The sequence below is a fragment of the Coloeus monedula genome (genome assembly GCF_965178545.1).
Source record: "Coloeus monedula genome assembly, chromosome: 28".
NCBI classification, from domain to species: Eukaryota; Metazoa; Chordata; class Aves; order Passeriformes; family Corvidae; genus Coloeus; species Coloeus monedula.
In genome coordinates this window covers 245,933-260,136 of record NC_138808.1, presented here as the reverse complement: position 1 = coordinate 260,136, position 14,204 = coordinate 245,933, and the positions used below count along the sequence as shown (strand labels likewise).

At 53.2% G+C, this 14,204-nt stretch overlaps 3 protein-coding genes across 3 annotated transcripts; all 3 read left to right on the top strand.

Annotated features, from left to right (window-relative positions):
* The first annotated feature begins 1,653 nt into the window (after window positions 1-1,653).
* On the top strand, window positions 1,654-6,598 carry GOLGA7 (golgin A7). The gene is made up of 5 exons (XM_082298243.1): window positions 1,654-1,830; window positions 2,766-2,918; window positions 3,192-3,293; window positions 4,374-4,437; window positions 5,330-6,598. Exons 1-4 carry the CDS (start codon window positions 1,720-1,722, stop codon window positions 4,419-4,421), a joined length of 414 nt encoding a protein of 137 aa, XP_082154369.1. The 5' UTR covers window positions 1,654-1,719; the 3' UTR covers window positions 4,422-4,437; window positions 5,330-6,598.
* Window positions 6,599-7,370: 772 nt separating this feature from the next.
* On the top strand, window positions 7,371-12,822 carry GINS4 (GINS complex subunit 4). The gene is made up of 8 exons (XM_082298390.1): window positions 7,371-7,497; window positions 7,672-7,758; window positions 8,066-8,179; window positions 8,639-8,736; window positions 9,057-9,145; window positions 9,498-9,588; window positions 9,678-9,782; window positions 12,792-12,822. The coding sequence occupies exons 1-7, from the start codon at window positions 7,417-7,419 to the stop codon at window positions 9,772-9,774; spliced, it is 657 nt and encodes a 218-aa protein (XP_082154516.1). The 5' UTR covers window positions 7,371-7,416; the 3' UTR covers window positions 9,775-9,782; window positions 12,792-12,822.
* Window positions 12,823-12,834: 12 nt separating this feature from the next.
* On the top strand, window positions 12,835-14,197 carry LOC309582948 (protein phosphatase 1 regulatory subunit 3C-B-like; the record flags this gene model as incomplete). The annotated part of the gene is made up of 1 exon (XM_082298389.1): window positions 12,835-14,197. The coding sequence occupies one exon, from the start codon at window positions 12,835-12,837 to the stop codon at window positions 13,699-13,701; it is 867 nt and encodes a 288-aa protein (XP_082154515.1). The 3' UTR covers window positions 13,702-14,197.
* Between the last annotated feature and the right edge of the window lie 7 nt (window positions 14,198-14,204).

Genomic DNA, 14,204 nt, shown 5'->3' with positions numbered 1-14,204 from the left:
CTGCTTCCTCTCCACACACAGTCTGTCACCTCTGCATATTCCCTGTTCAGTCTAGCAGCCACTCCTGGGATTTGTTTGCCCACAAAGTCCACAGACCGACTCAGGGTGCAAGAGCGGCTCCTCTTGAAAACAGATTTTTATATCCCCTGTGGTAGGAGGTGCAAACATTATCAGCACTTGAGCAGAAGGAAAGGAACTACTAGCAGAAGAGTGCGATGAAGTAATCCCTGCAGGACTGAACCCTTGCAATCAGATACAAGGTAACTATGGGTGTGGCCCTGTTTGATTATTTCTGCTTCACCTAATTGTGAAAAAACAGTAATTTCCACTTAAAAGATACCCTGGGTGTCTTTAGTAGGAGGATGATTCCCCTGTGGTGCTGCAGCTTCCCCAGGGGCGTCAGTGCTGCAGCCCCACTGAGGGATTCCCTGGAGGGAGGGCACCAGACATTTGCATTTTCCAGTTACAACACGGGGAAGTCTGTCGGTAGGAAGTCTGCCCTGAAACCAAACTACCACAGGGGCAGGCGTCTGTGTCCAGATGTGGCAGGGCCATGTCCAAGCAGCCTGGGACTCCCGCCCAGGAGCTCCCTCCCTTCCCCGCGGGTCCCACAGCCGTAGCCCGGCAGCACACCCTCCTTCATGAGCCTCACCAGGGCCCGGGGGATGCCGCCAATGCCACTGCAGCCCCGGAGCCCAGGTTCACAGGACGCACATCCAGCCCTGCATCATTGCTTGGACACTGACCCAGCAGAGATTGAGCATGACCCAAGCCAGCAGATCTGTACTGGAGTTCATTCCCCCCTGGGATGCGTGGGAAGTTTTTTCATGTTTATCATCTCCTGAGCGGAAGCTCCAGCTGATTGAGGAGCAGCTGCAGCAGCAAATAATGAAACTGAAGTCCCGAATGCTTTCATCCCTTTGCTTTTTGTTCACCAAGTGATGGGTTTTACCAATCGTTTAAATAACCAGGCCTCTGACTGGCACCGCAGCAGAGACTGCTCAGTCGGCACGGCCCAGCACGGCGGCCGCGGGGCGCAGCAGGGCACACAGGGACAGCAGCAGGGCCACATCTCTGTCATCCCGCACTGCGGCCCCAGGACACATTGTTCCTGGTGTGAGACTGCCCCTGAGCTCTCTGCTGCTTGCCCGGACCGCAGTTTCCAGGTTTTCCTTAACCGGAGTGACCTGTGCCCTTGCTGACGCTTGGCAGCTTGGAGCTCCCGGGCAAAGGTTAATGGGACACCAACGGATCCCGTGTGCGTCGGCACAACCAGCTGGGATAAAGCTGCGGGAGCAGCTGTCGGTCTGTTCCCACCGGCTCCAATTCCCAAGCAAACACCACGAAATTGATCCCCGCGTTGGGAGCGCCGGGACCAGGCCCGGCTCCGGCGGGGCCGCGCCTGGGGCCCGGGCGGTACCAAGTACGGGGCGGGGGGGGTGGAGGGTGTCACGTGGGCTGACCAGGCCTGCGATGGAAGGGGAGCAGCCCTACACCCAATGGGACACGGCTGCTTTTGCGCATGCGTAGCTCCTGCCGTTCAGCGGCCCCCCCCCGAGACTGCGCCTGCGCAGTGCCGCGCCTCGTGGCGCCTGGCGGCACTTCCGCCCTTCCCCAGCCCGGAGTCGCCTCGGCGGTTTTGCGACAGCCGTAAGTGCGCGGAGCGCGCGGGGTGCCCGGCGGAGCGCAGGGACCGGACGGGCCAGGGGCGGCGGCGCGATGAGGCCGCAGCAGGCGCCGGTGTCGGGCAAGGTGTTCATCCAGCGCGACTACAGCGGCGGGACGCGCTGCCAGTTCCAGAGCAAGTTCCCGGCCGAGCTGGAGAACAGGGTGAGGCGGGGCGGGCCGGGGCCGGCCCGGGGCTCGCGGCGAGAGCGGCGCACGGAGCCTGCACGCCAGGCAGGGCCTGGCCCGGGCCTTACGGGCCTGCGCCCAGGTGGCGTTCGCAGGTGCCCTGCCCGGGTTGGAGCCAGTTCTGCGGGTTCCCCGAGGGCGGGATAGCATCTCCTGCACGAATCTCTAACCGAGGCCGTTCAGGTGCAGGAGCGGACGTGGTTCCTCCCCCGTGTCCCCGTCCCGGACTGTGGTCAGTCCTGGGGAAGGCTGCTGGTTTGCAGCAGTAGAGCAGAATGTACTCGTTGTGTCTGTGAGAACAGAGCCGGCTCCGTGCTCTCAGGTGGAGTCTCAGGTGTTGACATTGTCTTCTCCCTTGGAATCCTGCCCGTCCTGCCGAACCCGCTTAGAGGCCTCACAAATGCTGTCTCAAGTACTTTCGTTTTGCTCGGTGCTGTCAGTTGTGGTATCTTCAGCTGACAGTCAAACAAACACGCCTTCCTACCCCATTTTTTTTCTCTCACTCCGCTTTTTTCTCTTCCATGTTCCTTTGTTGTGTTTTGTTGAGGGTGTGTTTGGTCTGCACTGCAGCAGCACCAAGGCACTGTGGGTATGGAGTGTCCATCCACTCTCTACCTGCTCATTTTAACCCAGTGCATCCCTGTGCATGAATTCTGGTTTTTTCACAGTTGAATTGCACATTTGCTTAGGTGTGTTGCTCTGAATGGGTTTGTGTCCACATTGTGTTTGAATTCAGAGTCAGCCTGAGCACAGGACAGGTGTCTAACAAAGGACTGCAGGTCTGTAACTCTGTGTGTTTCAGGCTGGGGCTCTGAGCACAGTGCAGATGCTCCATGAGTGGAGGTGGATGTACAGGGGTATCGGTGAGTTCTGAAGTGTGCAGCTGACAGCCCCACTTGCTTTTCTTGCAGATTGACAGGCAGCAGTTTGAGGAGACAGTCCGGACACTGAACAATCTCTATGCAGAAGCTGAAAAACTTGGGGGCCAATCTTACCTTGAGGGTTGTCTCGCCTGCCTGACTGCCTACACCATCTTCCTGTGCATGGAGACACACTATGAAAAGGTATGTGTTTGTTTCCCCTTCAGCCTGCAGGCAAGTACTTGGTTCTTGGTGGGTTTCCTGTGACTTGCAGCACTGTGGTACAGATTCTTTACGGATGTACCTCAGACATGTTGGTACTGGTCAGTTTGGGTCCCATGGGCGTCACCCTGAATCCTGTGGGAAGTGCCTGCACTGTGGAGCCATCAGACAGTTGCATGTTAGTTCTCATGTTGCCATAGCTGTGATATCACTGGAAAGGAAACAGTCGAGACTCCTGTGCTGTTTCATTACCAGGTTCTAAAGAAAATCGCTAAGTTCATTCAGGAACAGAATGAGAAGATCTACGCTCCTCAGGGCCTTCTGCTGACAGACCCCATTGAAAGAGGATTACGAGTTGTATCCTTCTGTGGCTTCTGACATTGTCTCCTGCCTTGTGCTCGTTTCTGTCAGTGAGGCACCTCTGCTCATGCATGATCTGTGATACAGAATCTGTGATTAGTCTTGTCGCTCTGTTGTGTCCTGGTCTCCAGTCAGGTTTTAGTACATTAAGATTTGGCACATGGAAAGCCCATGAAAATGTGGAACACGACCTTTGTGACTGTATGGAAAGAGCAATCGAGATAATTCCTCTGTTCCAGTGAACTCCAGAAATGCTGTTTTTCTGACTGGGGAAAGAAGCGACCATGTTGGTAGGACAGAAGTTGATGTTGTGAGAACAAGAGCTGGCCGTTACTTAATTTGCAACCCTCAGTTCAGGTTCTGGTGAAGATTTTGAGATACAAGATCACTGCAAGCCCAGCACTTGCTCTTGCTTCCAGTGTGGCTTATTTCCACCCTTTTTCTTCAGCTCTTGAGCCACACTGCAGACATTTTATGTAGTTATTGCCTGAAGTTGTAAAGACCTCTCATAGCAAATGGTGGAGTATAATGAGTAACACATCTTTCTTTGAAAATATTGAAACCACAGCAACTTGGAACCCAATGCCAATTGAATGTATGATAAGGCTAATTCCTTGCAGTTGGATTTTCTGTGTTGTCGTCCAAATAGCTCAGAGCTGTCACCTACATGACTCCCTTTTTCTCTTAAGTGTTTTCCATTGTGTGTACACCTCCTGGAAAAAAACCAAACAACATTCAACTTGAGTAAAAGCATTTTCAGTTTGGTGGGTGACTTATTAGCAGTGTTAACTGTTTTCCTTGGTGCACAGCCTTCCCCAAAATTTAGCAGAAGAGGGGCAAGGCTCAAATCCTCTGTACACAGCACCGAGTCCCTGTGCAGGCCCTGGGTTGGGAGCCAGTGTTCTTACCTGATGAGGCATCTCACATGGACTGTTCCCTTTGCTTTGGAGCTCTGAGACCTGCCTTAAAAGAGCTAATATATCAAAAGTTCTATCACCTTAATGTTTTTCTGCCTTGTTCTGGTTATGTTTTCATAGTCTCTTTATAGTGTATTTCCCTGACAGCTTTTCTGTGCAGATTGAAATTACCATTTATGAAGACAGAGGTTTGACCAGTGGAAGATAGAACTGTGGAGTCTCAGGTACGTTACCCTTATCTCAGATCAATCTCAACATCTTTCTGTGCTCAGAGGGGTGGGTGCTGTCATACTGAGACAGTTTATGCCACCCTCATATGTAATCAAAGACTGTTCACATAAATCCTGTGTGGACCAGCTCTTCTTGAAAGTAAAAGTATCAGTACTAGGCATGATGTTGCTGAACATTACCTTGCAGAAATTTGGGTCTGGATTGTGTAAATGTGCTAACTTGTGCTATATTATGTCCAAAATTCTATTCAGGTCAGTAAAAAACTGACTCTGTTCCTGGGTGTATTCTAGCATACTGAGCCTTTTTGTTGCAGTTTTTCAGTTGGCTGCTGTTGTAGTTATCACGCTGGTGTCTTTACTTGTGATGCTTTCGGGTAGGAGGGGCCAGCAGCCTGGAAGAGCTCTGCTGAGAGGCTCTCAGTTTTCTTGGTGCTGTGGGGCAAGTCACAAAGTGAAGAGTGTTCACTGGACTTGGAAGGGGAAGGCCAAAATACAGGCTCATGCTAATAGTATCCAATACAGACCATCAGAATTACTATCCCTGACTTTGCTTTTGGAAAGCTCACATTGGGACTGGCTCCCTTATGTTAGGTGCTCTGCAGGTCCTGGGATGGGAGTGTTAAGTATGGATTGTTGGCAGTGTATACGGAAAAGAGATGGGAAACATTTATGCCTGTTATGCAAAAAGAAACAAACAATAAAGGTCTTTATTTTCTGTTGGACAAATGAAATCAAGAGTTCTGGGTTCTGCTCATGCTGCTCACCATAACACATGGTAGCTTGCTCCTCCTGCCACAGTCTTCCTGCAGCTGTAGAAAGGTTTGTGTAGGGGGGCTTTTGGTTTGATTTGGGAAGAGTTTCTAATCATATGAAACTTCTTTTCTAGATGATAGCTCACCGGTGGACTTGCTGTACCAAGGCTCCCCTACCTCCTACTTTAGAGCATCATTCCTTTCTCTGCTGCCAGATCCACAGTGCCATCTACTACAAGGACTAACTTCCTCAAACTGCTCCCCAGGGGGTGACCTAGCTGGTCAGCATCCACTTTGCAGTAGATTTGGAAGCAACAGGATCACTTTTTAGTTTTGGTTTGGTTTGGGTTTTTTTTTCTCAAGAAAAGGCAGAAGTGGTAAAGCTACGTTCTCTCCCAAAAGAAATGGGGCCCTCAGCCCAAGAGAGGTTTAGTTTTAGTCCTGTAAGTGCAGTGCTGTTCCTCCCTGGTTCTTAAACCCTTCTGTATGTCAGTTGAGCTTTGGAAAGCTCCAGCTCAAAGTTGGGAATTTCCCTCCAGTTCAGTGTTAGAGTGCAGAGATACACAGTGCCTCTTCCCAGCAAGGAGTGACTCAAGGCAATGTCTCTTGTGCTGATCCTTGTGGAAAACCAAAAGGCAAAATGTTCCTTGTGTTAATGTCTTGGTTGTCCCTAGAAGGGGGGGGTGTAGCCAGACTTTAACCCTGGTGGTTTTTCTGCCCCTGTGTCTGTGCTGTCGTTGGCCCTGTCAGTGCTCACCAAGAGGGGCCTGTTCAGTCATGAAACAGTGAGCACAGTAAAGTGGATGCTGAGCCAATAAAAATAACGATTCCCACCCTACTCTGATTAACATGTGAAGTGTAAAACTGTTTCTTTATGGATTTCTTATATATAATTTATAGGAAAACATTGATCTGACAAACTTTAAGATACTGTGTAAGGTGGATTTCTTAATTCTGTCTGCTGGCACATATTGAGGAGTTGAGCTGTGCATTCCTTAGTGTCCCCGTGCATGGACATTGCTCAGCAGTACCTGCACAAGTGAAGTTCTCACAATCCAAGCTGGCTGAATCCTTTCTCTTATATCCTTTAACCTTATCAAAGCCCAGGTGTCCTGGTATAGGGGCAGAGTGTCAGTGTCCAGTTGTAGAAGGAACTCAGGAGTTCAGAAGAGATGGCTTAGCAGGGGTAGAGGGGCTGGATTGGTTGGTGGTGGTGCTGCAGGTGCTAATACTGGATATGAACTCCAGGCTCATTCCTTAGCCACTGTGGGGGTTTGAGATTTGATTAATATTTTCATTGTATAAAATTTGTTTTTTCTAAACTGTAACAGTGTTTGCCTTTCAGAGCTGTTGCAATATTGGCAGAAGTACTGATGGATCAGTAAACCTTTTCTTAAACTGTGTCCAGGTCTGTTCTGGCAGCACCAAGGTGTGGGGCACAGGGTGACTCCGGAACGCTGGGCTGGGAATGGCCAGAACTGCAGCGCGTCGGGGCTCGGCCTGTGGCACAGCCGGGGCTGTGTCCCTGGGGGTCCGACAGCTCTGCCTGCAGCGGGGCTGGTCCTGCAGCGGGGCTGGTCCTGCAGCGGGGCTGATCCTGCAGCGGGGCTCGTCCTGCAGCGGGGCTGGTCCTGCAGCAGGGCTCGTCCTGCAGCGGGGCTTCATCCCTGGTGCTGGGGGTGGGGGATGGGCTCATGGGGGTGGGGGGGGGGGGGGGTCATATCTGCTGAGTGCTGATTGGCTGAAATAGCTGCAGCTTCAATCCACCTAATTGGCCAAAAAAGCTGCAGCCTGAATCCAGCTCCTGATTGGCCCAGGAGTTGCAGCGGGAATCTGCTCTCTGATTGGTTGGGAACGCTGCAGCCTGATCCACTTCCGGGCTGGCCTAATCAGGTGCATGTCCTCTCTGTCTCCTGATTGGCCAGCTTCAATCCGCTTCCTGATTGGCTGGAAAAGCTGCAGCCGCGAGCCGCACTGTGATTGGCCGAAAAAGCTGCAGTTTCAATCCGTCTCCTGATTGGCCGAAAAAGCGGCAGCTTCAATCTGCATTCTGATTGGCCGAAAAACATGGCTTCTTCAATCCGCCTTCTGATTGGCCGGAGCAGCCGCGGCCGTAATCCGCTTCCCGACTGGCCCAAGGGCCGTACCGGGAATCCTTATCCACGTTCCCGGGCCGCTGCGCGTGCGCCGTTCCGCGGGGCGGGCGGGCTTGGCGGGAGCGATGGCGGCCGCGGCCGGCGGGGACTCGGACGGCGAGGAGCTGGTGCTTACTCCAGCACAGCTGATCCACAGCCTGGAGCAGGTGCCGCGGGCTGGAGCGATGGGCGTGGGCCGGGGAGCGCGGGGGTTGCTGAGCGCTGGGCGCTCTGGAGCAGATGCCGAGCGGCGGGGCCGTGGCCGTGTTTTTGCCCTCTCGCTGGTGGGGTTGTGTAGCTAGGGTCTTCCTCGCTTTCACTGACAGCCTGCCTTCTTTCAGGCCTGGCTGAATGAGAAATTTGCACCAGAACTGCTGGAGAGTAAACCTGAAGTCATCGAGTGTGTTGTGGAGCAGCTGGACCATATGGTAGGTTCTGTTGGCTGGGCTGGTGGGACAGGCCCGCCCTGGTTGCCTGGCCTGGCAGGTCCATGCCTGAGCCTCTCTGAGAGGGCCGGGCTTGTCTGCTTCCCTGTCTCTGAGACAAAGCTTCTCTGAGTTTTTTCTCTGAGCTTGCCTTGGAGAGGGGCTGAAGTACAAACAAGTGGTGTTCTTTGAGTCGTCAAAAGCAGCCGTAGTCTGATTTTGTGGGTTCTATGTACAAAACCCCTCTTCCTCTCTGTTTCTTGTTGTCTGACATTTCAACCGTTTAATTTCTCTTTGCTTTTTCTTGCAGGAAGCAAACCTGAAGCGAGCAAAGAGAGGCGACCTGAAGGTCAGTGTTCACCACATGGAGGTTGAAAGGATCCGTTTCGTGCTCAGCAGCTACTTGCGGTGTCGACTGGTGAAGGTAATGCTTGCTGTGCAGCCCAGAGCGTGTAAAATGGTGATTTCAGGAGGCATTTTTACCCACACAGAGCTTCCTGCTTCAGCATGGCATTTAATTAAAGCATGTTCTCTCTCTGTTCTCAGAAGCTTAACTCAAATTAATTTCTTGGACATGCTTTCGTATTGTAATGAAGGTCACAGCAGTGTTGATCACAACATTGTGAGTGCTGTTTGCTTCATCTAAGCTTAGGTTGGCACAGCTGAATGCTGTCCCATTCTGCCTGAGTCCTGCTATGTGTACACATGGTTGTATAGCTTGGCAATCCTGTGTGATATCACAGTTAGTTCAGGAGCAGGGATTTGGGCAGGCCTGTGGCTGCTCCTACAGCTTGTAGGGGAATCCAGTGGAGAAGTGGAGGTTTAAGCACTGAACTCCTGGGAGAGAGCTGTATAATTCTTTTGGATTGTGTTCCAATATTAGATAGAGAAGTTTTTTCCCCACATCCTGGAGAAGGAGAAGTCTCGAGCTGAAGGGGAGCCCTCCATTTTATCACCAGAGGAGTTTGCTTTTGCTAAAGAGTGAGTAGATTTTCAGTGTATCTTCCTCCCCTTTTATAGATTATAGAAACTTAACTGTGTGTTTTGCTGAAGTTCTGTGAGCCTTAGATGGATTTGAAGTAAGAATCAGTGTGTTTTACCAGGAGGTTTCCTTATGGGCAAGAAAGGAACTAAAACAAAATAACTCTGGTGACTGAGTCAGTTACCAGGGTAGGCCAAGGGCCTGTCTTTGGCTGTGCCTGTGGGATGAGGAGCTGTTGCTTACTCTTGTTTTGAGTCAATACTCTCCCTCCAGATTTGTATTCTATTAACTAAGTCAATACTTCAATGGTTTGTTTCAGGTACATGGCAAATACAGAGGCTTACCTGAAAAATGTGGTCCTAAAACACATGCCACCTAACCTGCAGAAAGTGTCTCTCCTAAAGTCAGGTGAGTCCATCCAGACTCCAGGGTGATCTGAAAATTGTAGAAGCAAGGGGAAGTGTGGGGAAAGCTCCAGGGAGCCCCACATGTAAGGGGGCTGGTCCTCCACTTGCTGCTCAGTTGAAGCAAAGGTGATGTGATGGTAATGTTGTAACATGGCTCCATGCTGCTGCTGGAGGATCATGCTGGTCCCTGCTGTTACGTCCTGTCTTACAGTGAGGCTGGGCACATGCATCTGGTTAGAAGTGTCTGGTGTTCCCTTTGCTGGCTATAAGTTTGCTGCCCCTCAGACCCCTCGGTGTTCTGCAGGGGAACATAAGTGAGGGCTGAGCTTGTGTTCTGAATCTGTTGTCTGCAGTTCCAAAGCCCAACCTGGACTCCTTTGTGTTTCTGAGGGTGCTGGAGCGGCAGGAGAACATCCTGGTGGAGCCAGAGACAGATGAGCAGAGGTAGGTGGGCACTTCCCTGTGCAGCACAGGTACCAGTCAGTGTCACTGATGGGCGCGGGCTGCAGCTCACGTCCCGCCTGTCTCTGCAGGGAATATGCCATCAACCTGGAGGAGGGCTCGCAGCACCTGATCCGTTACAGAACCGTGGCCCCTCTGGTGGCCTCAGGAGCTGTGCAGCTCATCTGAGGGGAGAGGTAAGTGTGTGGTCAGAGGAGCAGCCACCGCACCATCTCCCCTGCCCGCCCCGCCACACTGGGGCTGGCAGGAGCTCCCTGTGGGGCTGCCTGGGCCAGGTCTCCTCTGGGACTGGGTCCCCTCCCAGGGCCAGGTCCCCATGGATGTGGCAGGCAGAGCACAGTGGCAATTGGTGAGTACCACAGTGGCATACTGCAGAGGCATTCATTACCCCTACAGCTCATCGAGCTCCTGATTGCTTGTGACATGCCCAGCATACAGCCATACAGTCCTTACTCTGGCGTTCCTGAGTGAGGGCAGGCTGTGTCACAGGGCAATGTCTGTAAAGCTTCAGTGTGTAGCTGCTGGGATGCCTTGTCTAAGAGCAGTGGCAGATAACATCACTAAAATGGAACAGCTGGGGGGGGGCATGGACTCAGAAGAAAGCTGTTTTTGTTGTGCATCATATGAGACCCTCCTTGCAGAGGGTGAGGGGTTCTGGTACAGCTTCAGGTTGCGTTTGTGAGAATAGACACTGTCAGACTCCCTTCTGCAGAAACCACTGCTAAGGGAAGGGGAACACGGAGTTCATTTTTGCTGGTCACACAAAGCAGAAGCTCCTCTGGCCCTGCTGCCCCATGCAGGCCTCTTCTAGTTGGAGGAGAAGCCAGGGTGTTCTGTGGTACCTCAGCTTGGAACCTGTTGAGTGCATGGGCAGATAGATAGGGGCTTGTGTTCATCAGGGCAGGGTCTCTCTTCCCTGCATGGTCTGCATGAGGGGTGTCTGGGGAGCATCTTCCTCTACAAGGCTGGGGGTGACACAGGGCATCTTGTAGTGTGAGTGGCTTTGCATGTGTGGTTTATAGTCTTCCTAATTAATCCATTTAGGTAAAGAAGATTCTTTCAAGTATAGATGTTAAGAGGGGGCTGGGTTTAATCCTTAGGAATCAGTAGCATGTTCCTCTGGACAGCCCCCCCAGGAAGGGCTTGTGGATTGTGCCCTGCCCATATTTACAGCCAGACAACTTCACAGAGGTGACTGAAGCTTCCAGACAAAATCCTCGTTAATCTGCTGCTGTGAAAGCGTGCTCCAAAGGATCTGCCTGATGAGTGTGTAGGTGGCACGTCTGCAGGCTTTCTCCTTGGCCCTATTCAGTTTGACTGAATACTTGTCCAGACAGCTTGTACTTGACACAATGCTGCGTGTCACATGGCTGCAGCAGTGTGAGCGTGAGGGGCGTCTGTCCTCTTCTAGCAGCTGAACTTTAACTGACCTGATGGTTTCCCAGAGCGTCTTTGGTGCAGCTCTTCTCTGGAGCTTGGCAGCTGGCACATGGCAATCTCCTCAAAGTGTCCTAGGCAGGAGAGATGGCTAGTAGGCTGAGATCAGTCAGGCTCCAAGTGAGAGTCAGTTGTGGCACACCTGAAAATGTGCTTTTGTGTCCTTCCATGACTAAATACCAGGACATCTGTGGAACTGCTAACACTGCACCTCTCTTCTGTCTGCGCTGGGGGAAGGAGGTGTCCACAACTATATTGAGAAAATGATGCGTTTGGCTTGTACTTTTAGATGGAGAAGATGCAGCAGTGCATCCACTTTAATCTGTGTAGCTGGGAGAGAATGGGTAAAGTAGGAGTAGCTTTTCCAGCATCCATGGGTCCTGCTGTTAAACTTGGGTTCAAATACATTCCTTGTTCTCTGCTGTCCCCTGGGTGGAAATAGCTTGGGTTTGCTTAGTGATTAGCTTTGAATGCAAAGTAGGTGGATGGTGAAAGAGATCGCAGGGAGGGCAGTGATGGTGAGCTGCGTTTTCCCTGCCTGAGCCGCAGCTGCTCTCCTGGGGGCCACAGAAAGGTGTGGCAACTGATTTCATTGCTAGGAAGACTCATGTCTGTGTTGGCTACCCCAGGTTGCTGAAGTGGTGGGGTTTGCATTGTCAGCCCGAGACCATGTGTTAAAAGGATGTTTTTGCATCATGTTTTTGCCAGCTGGGCACTGGGTTCAAGCTCACTTTGGCCATCCTGTGAGAGGTGTCTTGCCTTGTGCTGCAGACATTCAGACGTGGTGATGGAGGCCCATGGAGAAATACTGATAGGTCAGTCAGCTGTGTCATGAGCTGATGAAAATCTGTGCTGTCAGCAGGAACAATCAGGGCTGCTTAACATAAATGGCTAGACAGCTCTGGGGAGATTAGCAAGGAGTACAAGGCGGGGGTGATCTGATTTAGGTGACAGTCTTTACTGTCAAGGAGTCACATGTGAGCTGAACAGTGAGGGTGATTTTGAACATAGATGTCGGGGACACCACAGTGTCTCCTGTGTGCTTGGGTGTGAGCAAATTTCCTTCTCAGTGCACACCTCTAGGGTAAGAAGCTTCTGAGTTGGTAGAGGATGAGCCGAGGGTCTGGGGTTTTCTCTGCTTAGACACTCTGGAAACAGCTACCTTTGGACAATTACCTTAAAAGGGGTGTATAAAACCAGTTCAAACCTCCCCCATTAAAGACTATATGAGAGGAACATGCTCCTCTTTCTCCCAGAGCTACTTCCCGGTGTTGATTGTTCCACAGACACTGGTCCTCCAAAAGCACTCGTGTTTTTCTGGCACCAGGAGCCATTTGTGTGCTGGTCCCCCTGTTGGCCCCTGCCTGATGCAGTAGAAGGCCGCGGTGTGCGCTCTCCCCGAGCCGGGCTCTCCGGTGCCGCCGGGCTCTCCGGTACCGACGGCTCTCCGGTGCCGCCCGGCCCGGCGCCAGCGCGGCCCCGCGGGAGGAGGGGGCGGGGTGGGAGCAGCCCCGAGCCCCATTGGCCGCTCGGAGCGCGGCGGCGGCTGTGATTGGCTGGCGCGGGGTGTCCCGGCCGCGGGCGCTCCCACGGCCCCATTGAGGAGGAGCCGCTGCGGCGGGAGCGGAGCGGAGCGGGCGGGACGCGATGAGCTGCGGCGAGTGAGCGGGGCCGGGCGCGGGTGGGGCGGGGGGCTCGCCGGGGCTGACGGCTGGGGCCGCGCCGTCTGACCCTCTCTTCGCCTCCAGGCTTTTCCAGGTGTGCAGCGGGCGGGCTGTTGCCCCCCCAGCCATGCCCGTGGACCTGGCCGTGCGGCTCTGCCTGAGCCACTCGCCCCCCATCCGCAAGCTGCTGAACTCCTACGAAGAGCTGCGGGGCAACCGAGGCCGCAAACCCCTCCGATCCTGTCTCAACCAGAAGCTGAGCGCAGAACCTGAGCCGGAGCGGCGAGACAGTACCAAGAGCTCCAAGGGCCAGAAGAAGAAGCGGGTTGTGTTTGCTGATATGAAGGGGCTCTCACTGACAGCTGTCCGCTTCTTCTCAAAGATTGAGGAGGACCTCTGTGATTTGCAGCATGCCTTGTCAGACCTTGCCTGTTTCCGACCTAGGCTGCGGGACTTACACCCAGAAGTGTGCAGGTATGTGCTGGACTTCCCACAGCCATCTGCGAATTACGTGACTTTCCGCAACAGCCTGCACAGCAACTTTGTCTGCCTGGAGAGCTGTCTGATCCAGGACCGTGCTCTGTCAGGGACAGTGAAGGTTAGAAACATTGAGTATGAGAAGAAAGTGACAGTCCGCATCACCTCCGATGGCTGGAAGAGCTTCCAGGACATCTCTTGCCAGTACATGCACAGCACGTACGGCTCAGCTGACACAGACATCTTCTCTTTTGAGCTTATCCTGCCCAAGCCATCCATCTCCCATAGGGTCACAGAGTTCTGCATCTCTTTCCAGTGTGGACAAAAGACCCACTGGGACAACAACCATGGGAAGAACTACAAGATCCGCCATGTGGGCGTGATCCGCCCTCCCTCCCATGCCGTGAAGAGTGCCAGCAGGGCCTGGGAGCATCTTGGCACCTCTGGGGCTGCTGCTCTAGTCCTTTCTCACCTGAAGACCTGGCGGCATTTAGAGACCCAGGCTCCTTATTGGTAGGAAGGCAGCATGGGGAGAGATGCAGGTCCCTTCCATGTCCCAGCTGGTACAAGGATCTTCGGGGAGGGGTCAGCTGCAGAAGATGCTGCTCACAGTTTTTGTTAGCTCCTTCACAGCCTGCTGCTCTATGAGCAGCTGCCAGTCTCTGCAGAAGCTTCCTCACTGCTGGCTGCTGCTACAGAGGCTGGAAGTTGCTGCTTGAAGTAACTCCTGCGTGTAGGTTCGCAGAGCAACACACATGAGAGATGGGGAGTGACAAGGAAGGGGCTGTGGGCTGGGACCCGCGGCCCTGTCTGAGCCACGCTGGGAGCCGCGGGGGCCGGTGCTGCCCAAGTGCCTTGTCTGGAGGGAGCTGCTGGGGAGGAGGGGGCACGATCCTGGTGCTGCCGGGACCCTCCCGCTGCACGCACTCTCCGAACCGCGGTCCCGAGGAGGGCTCACCGCGGGGTTCCTGGGCCAAGAGCAGCGGGGTGCCTCCGGTCGTTGGTGCTGTAACGGGGAGT

What these genes read in the sequence shown, in the direction of transcription:
- GOLGA7 (XM_082298243.1), top strand. Translation starts at nt 1,720, where the DNA reads ATGAGGCCGCAGCAGGCGCCGGTGTCGGGCAAGGTGTTCATCCAGCGC. An exon ending in TGGAGACACACTATGAAAAG is followed by an intron (nt 2,919 to 3,191) that starts GTATGTGTTTGT and finishes TTTCATTACCAG; the next exon opens with GTTCTAAAGAAAATCGCTAA. An exon ending in TTGAAAGAGGATTACGAGTT is followed by an intron (nt 3,294 to 4,373) that starts GTATCCTTCTGT and finishes TTTTCTGTGCAG; the next exon opens with ATTGAAATTACCATTTATGA.
- GINS4 (XM_082298390.1), top strand. Translation starts at nt 7,417, where the DNA reads ATGGCGGCCGCGGCCGGCGGGGACTCGGACGGCGAGGAGCTGGTGCTT. An exon ending in AGTGTCTCTCCTAAAGTCAG is followed by an intron (nt 9,146 to 9,497) that starts GTGAGTCCATCC and finishes TGTTGTCTGCAG; the next exon opens with TTCCAAAGCCCAACCTGGAC. An exon ending in CCAGAGACAGATGAGCAGAG is followed by an intron (nt 9,589 to 9,677) that starts GTAGGTGGGCAC and finishes CTGTCTCTGCAG; the next exon opens with GGAATATGCCATCAACCTGG.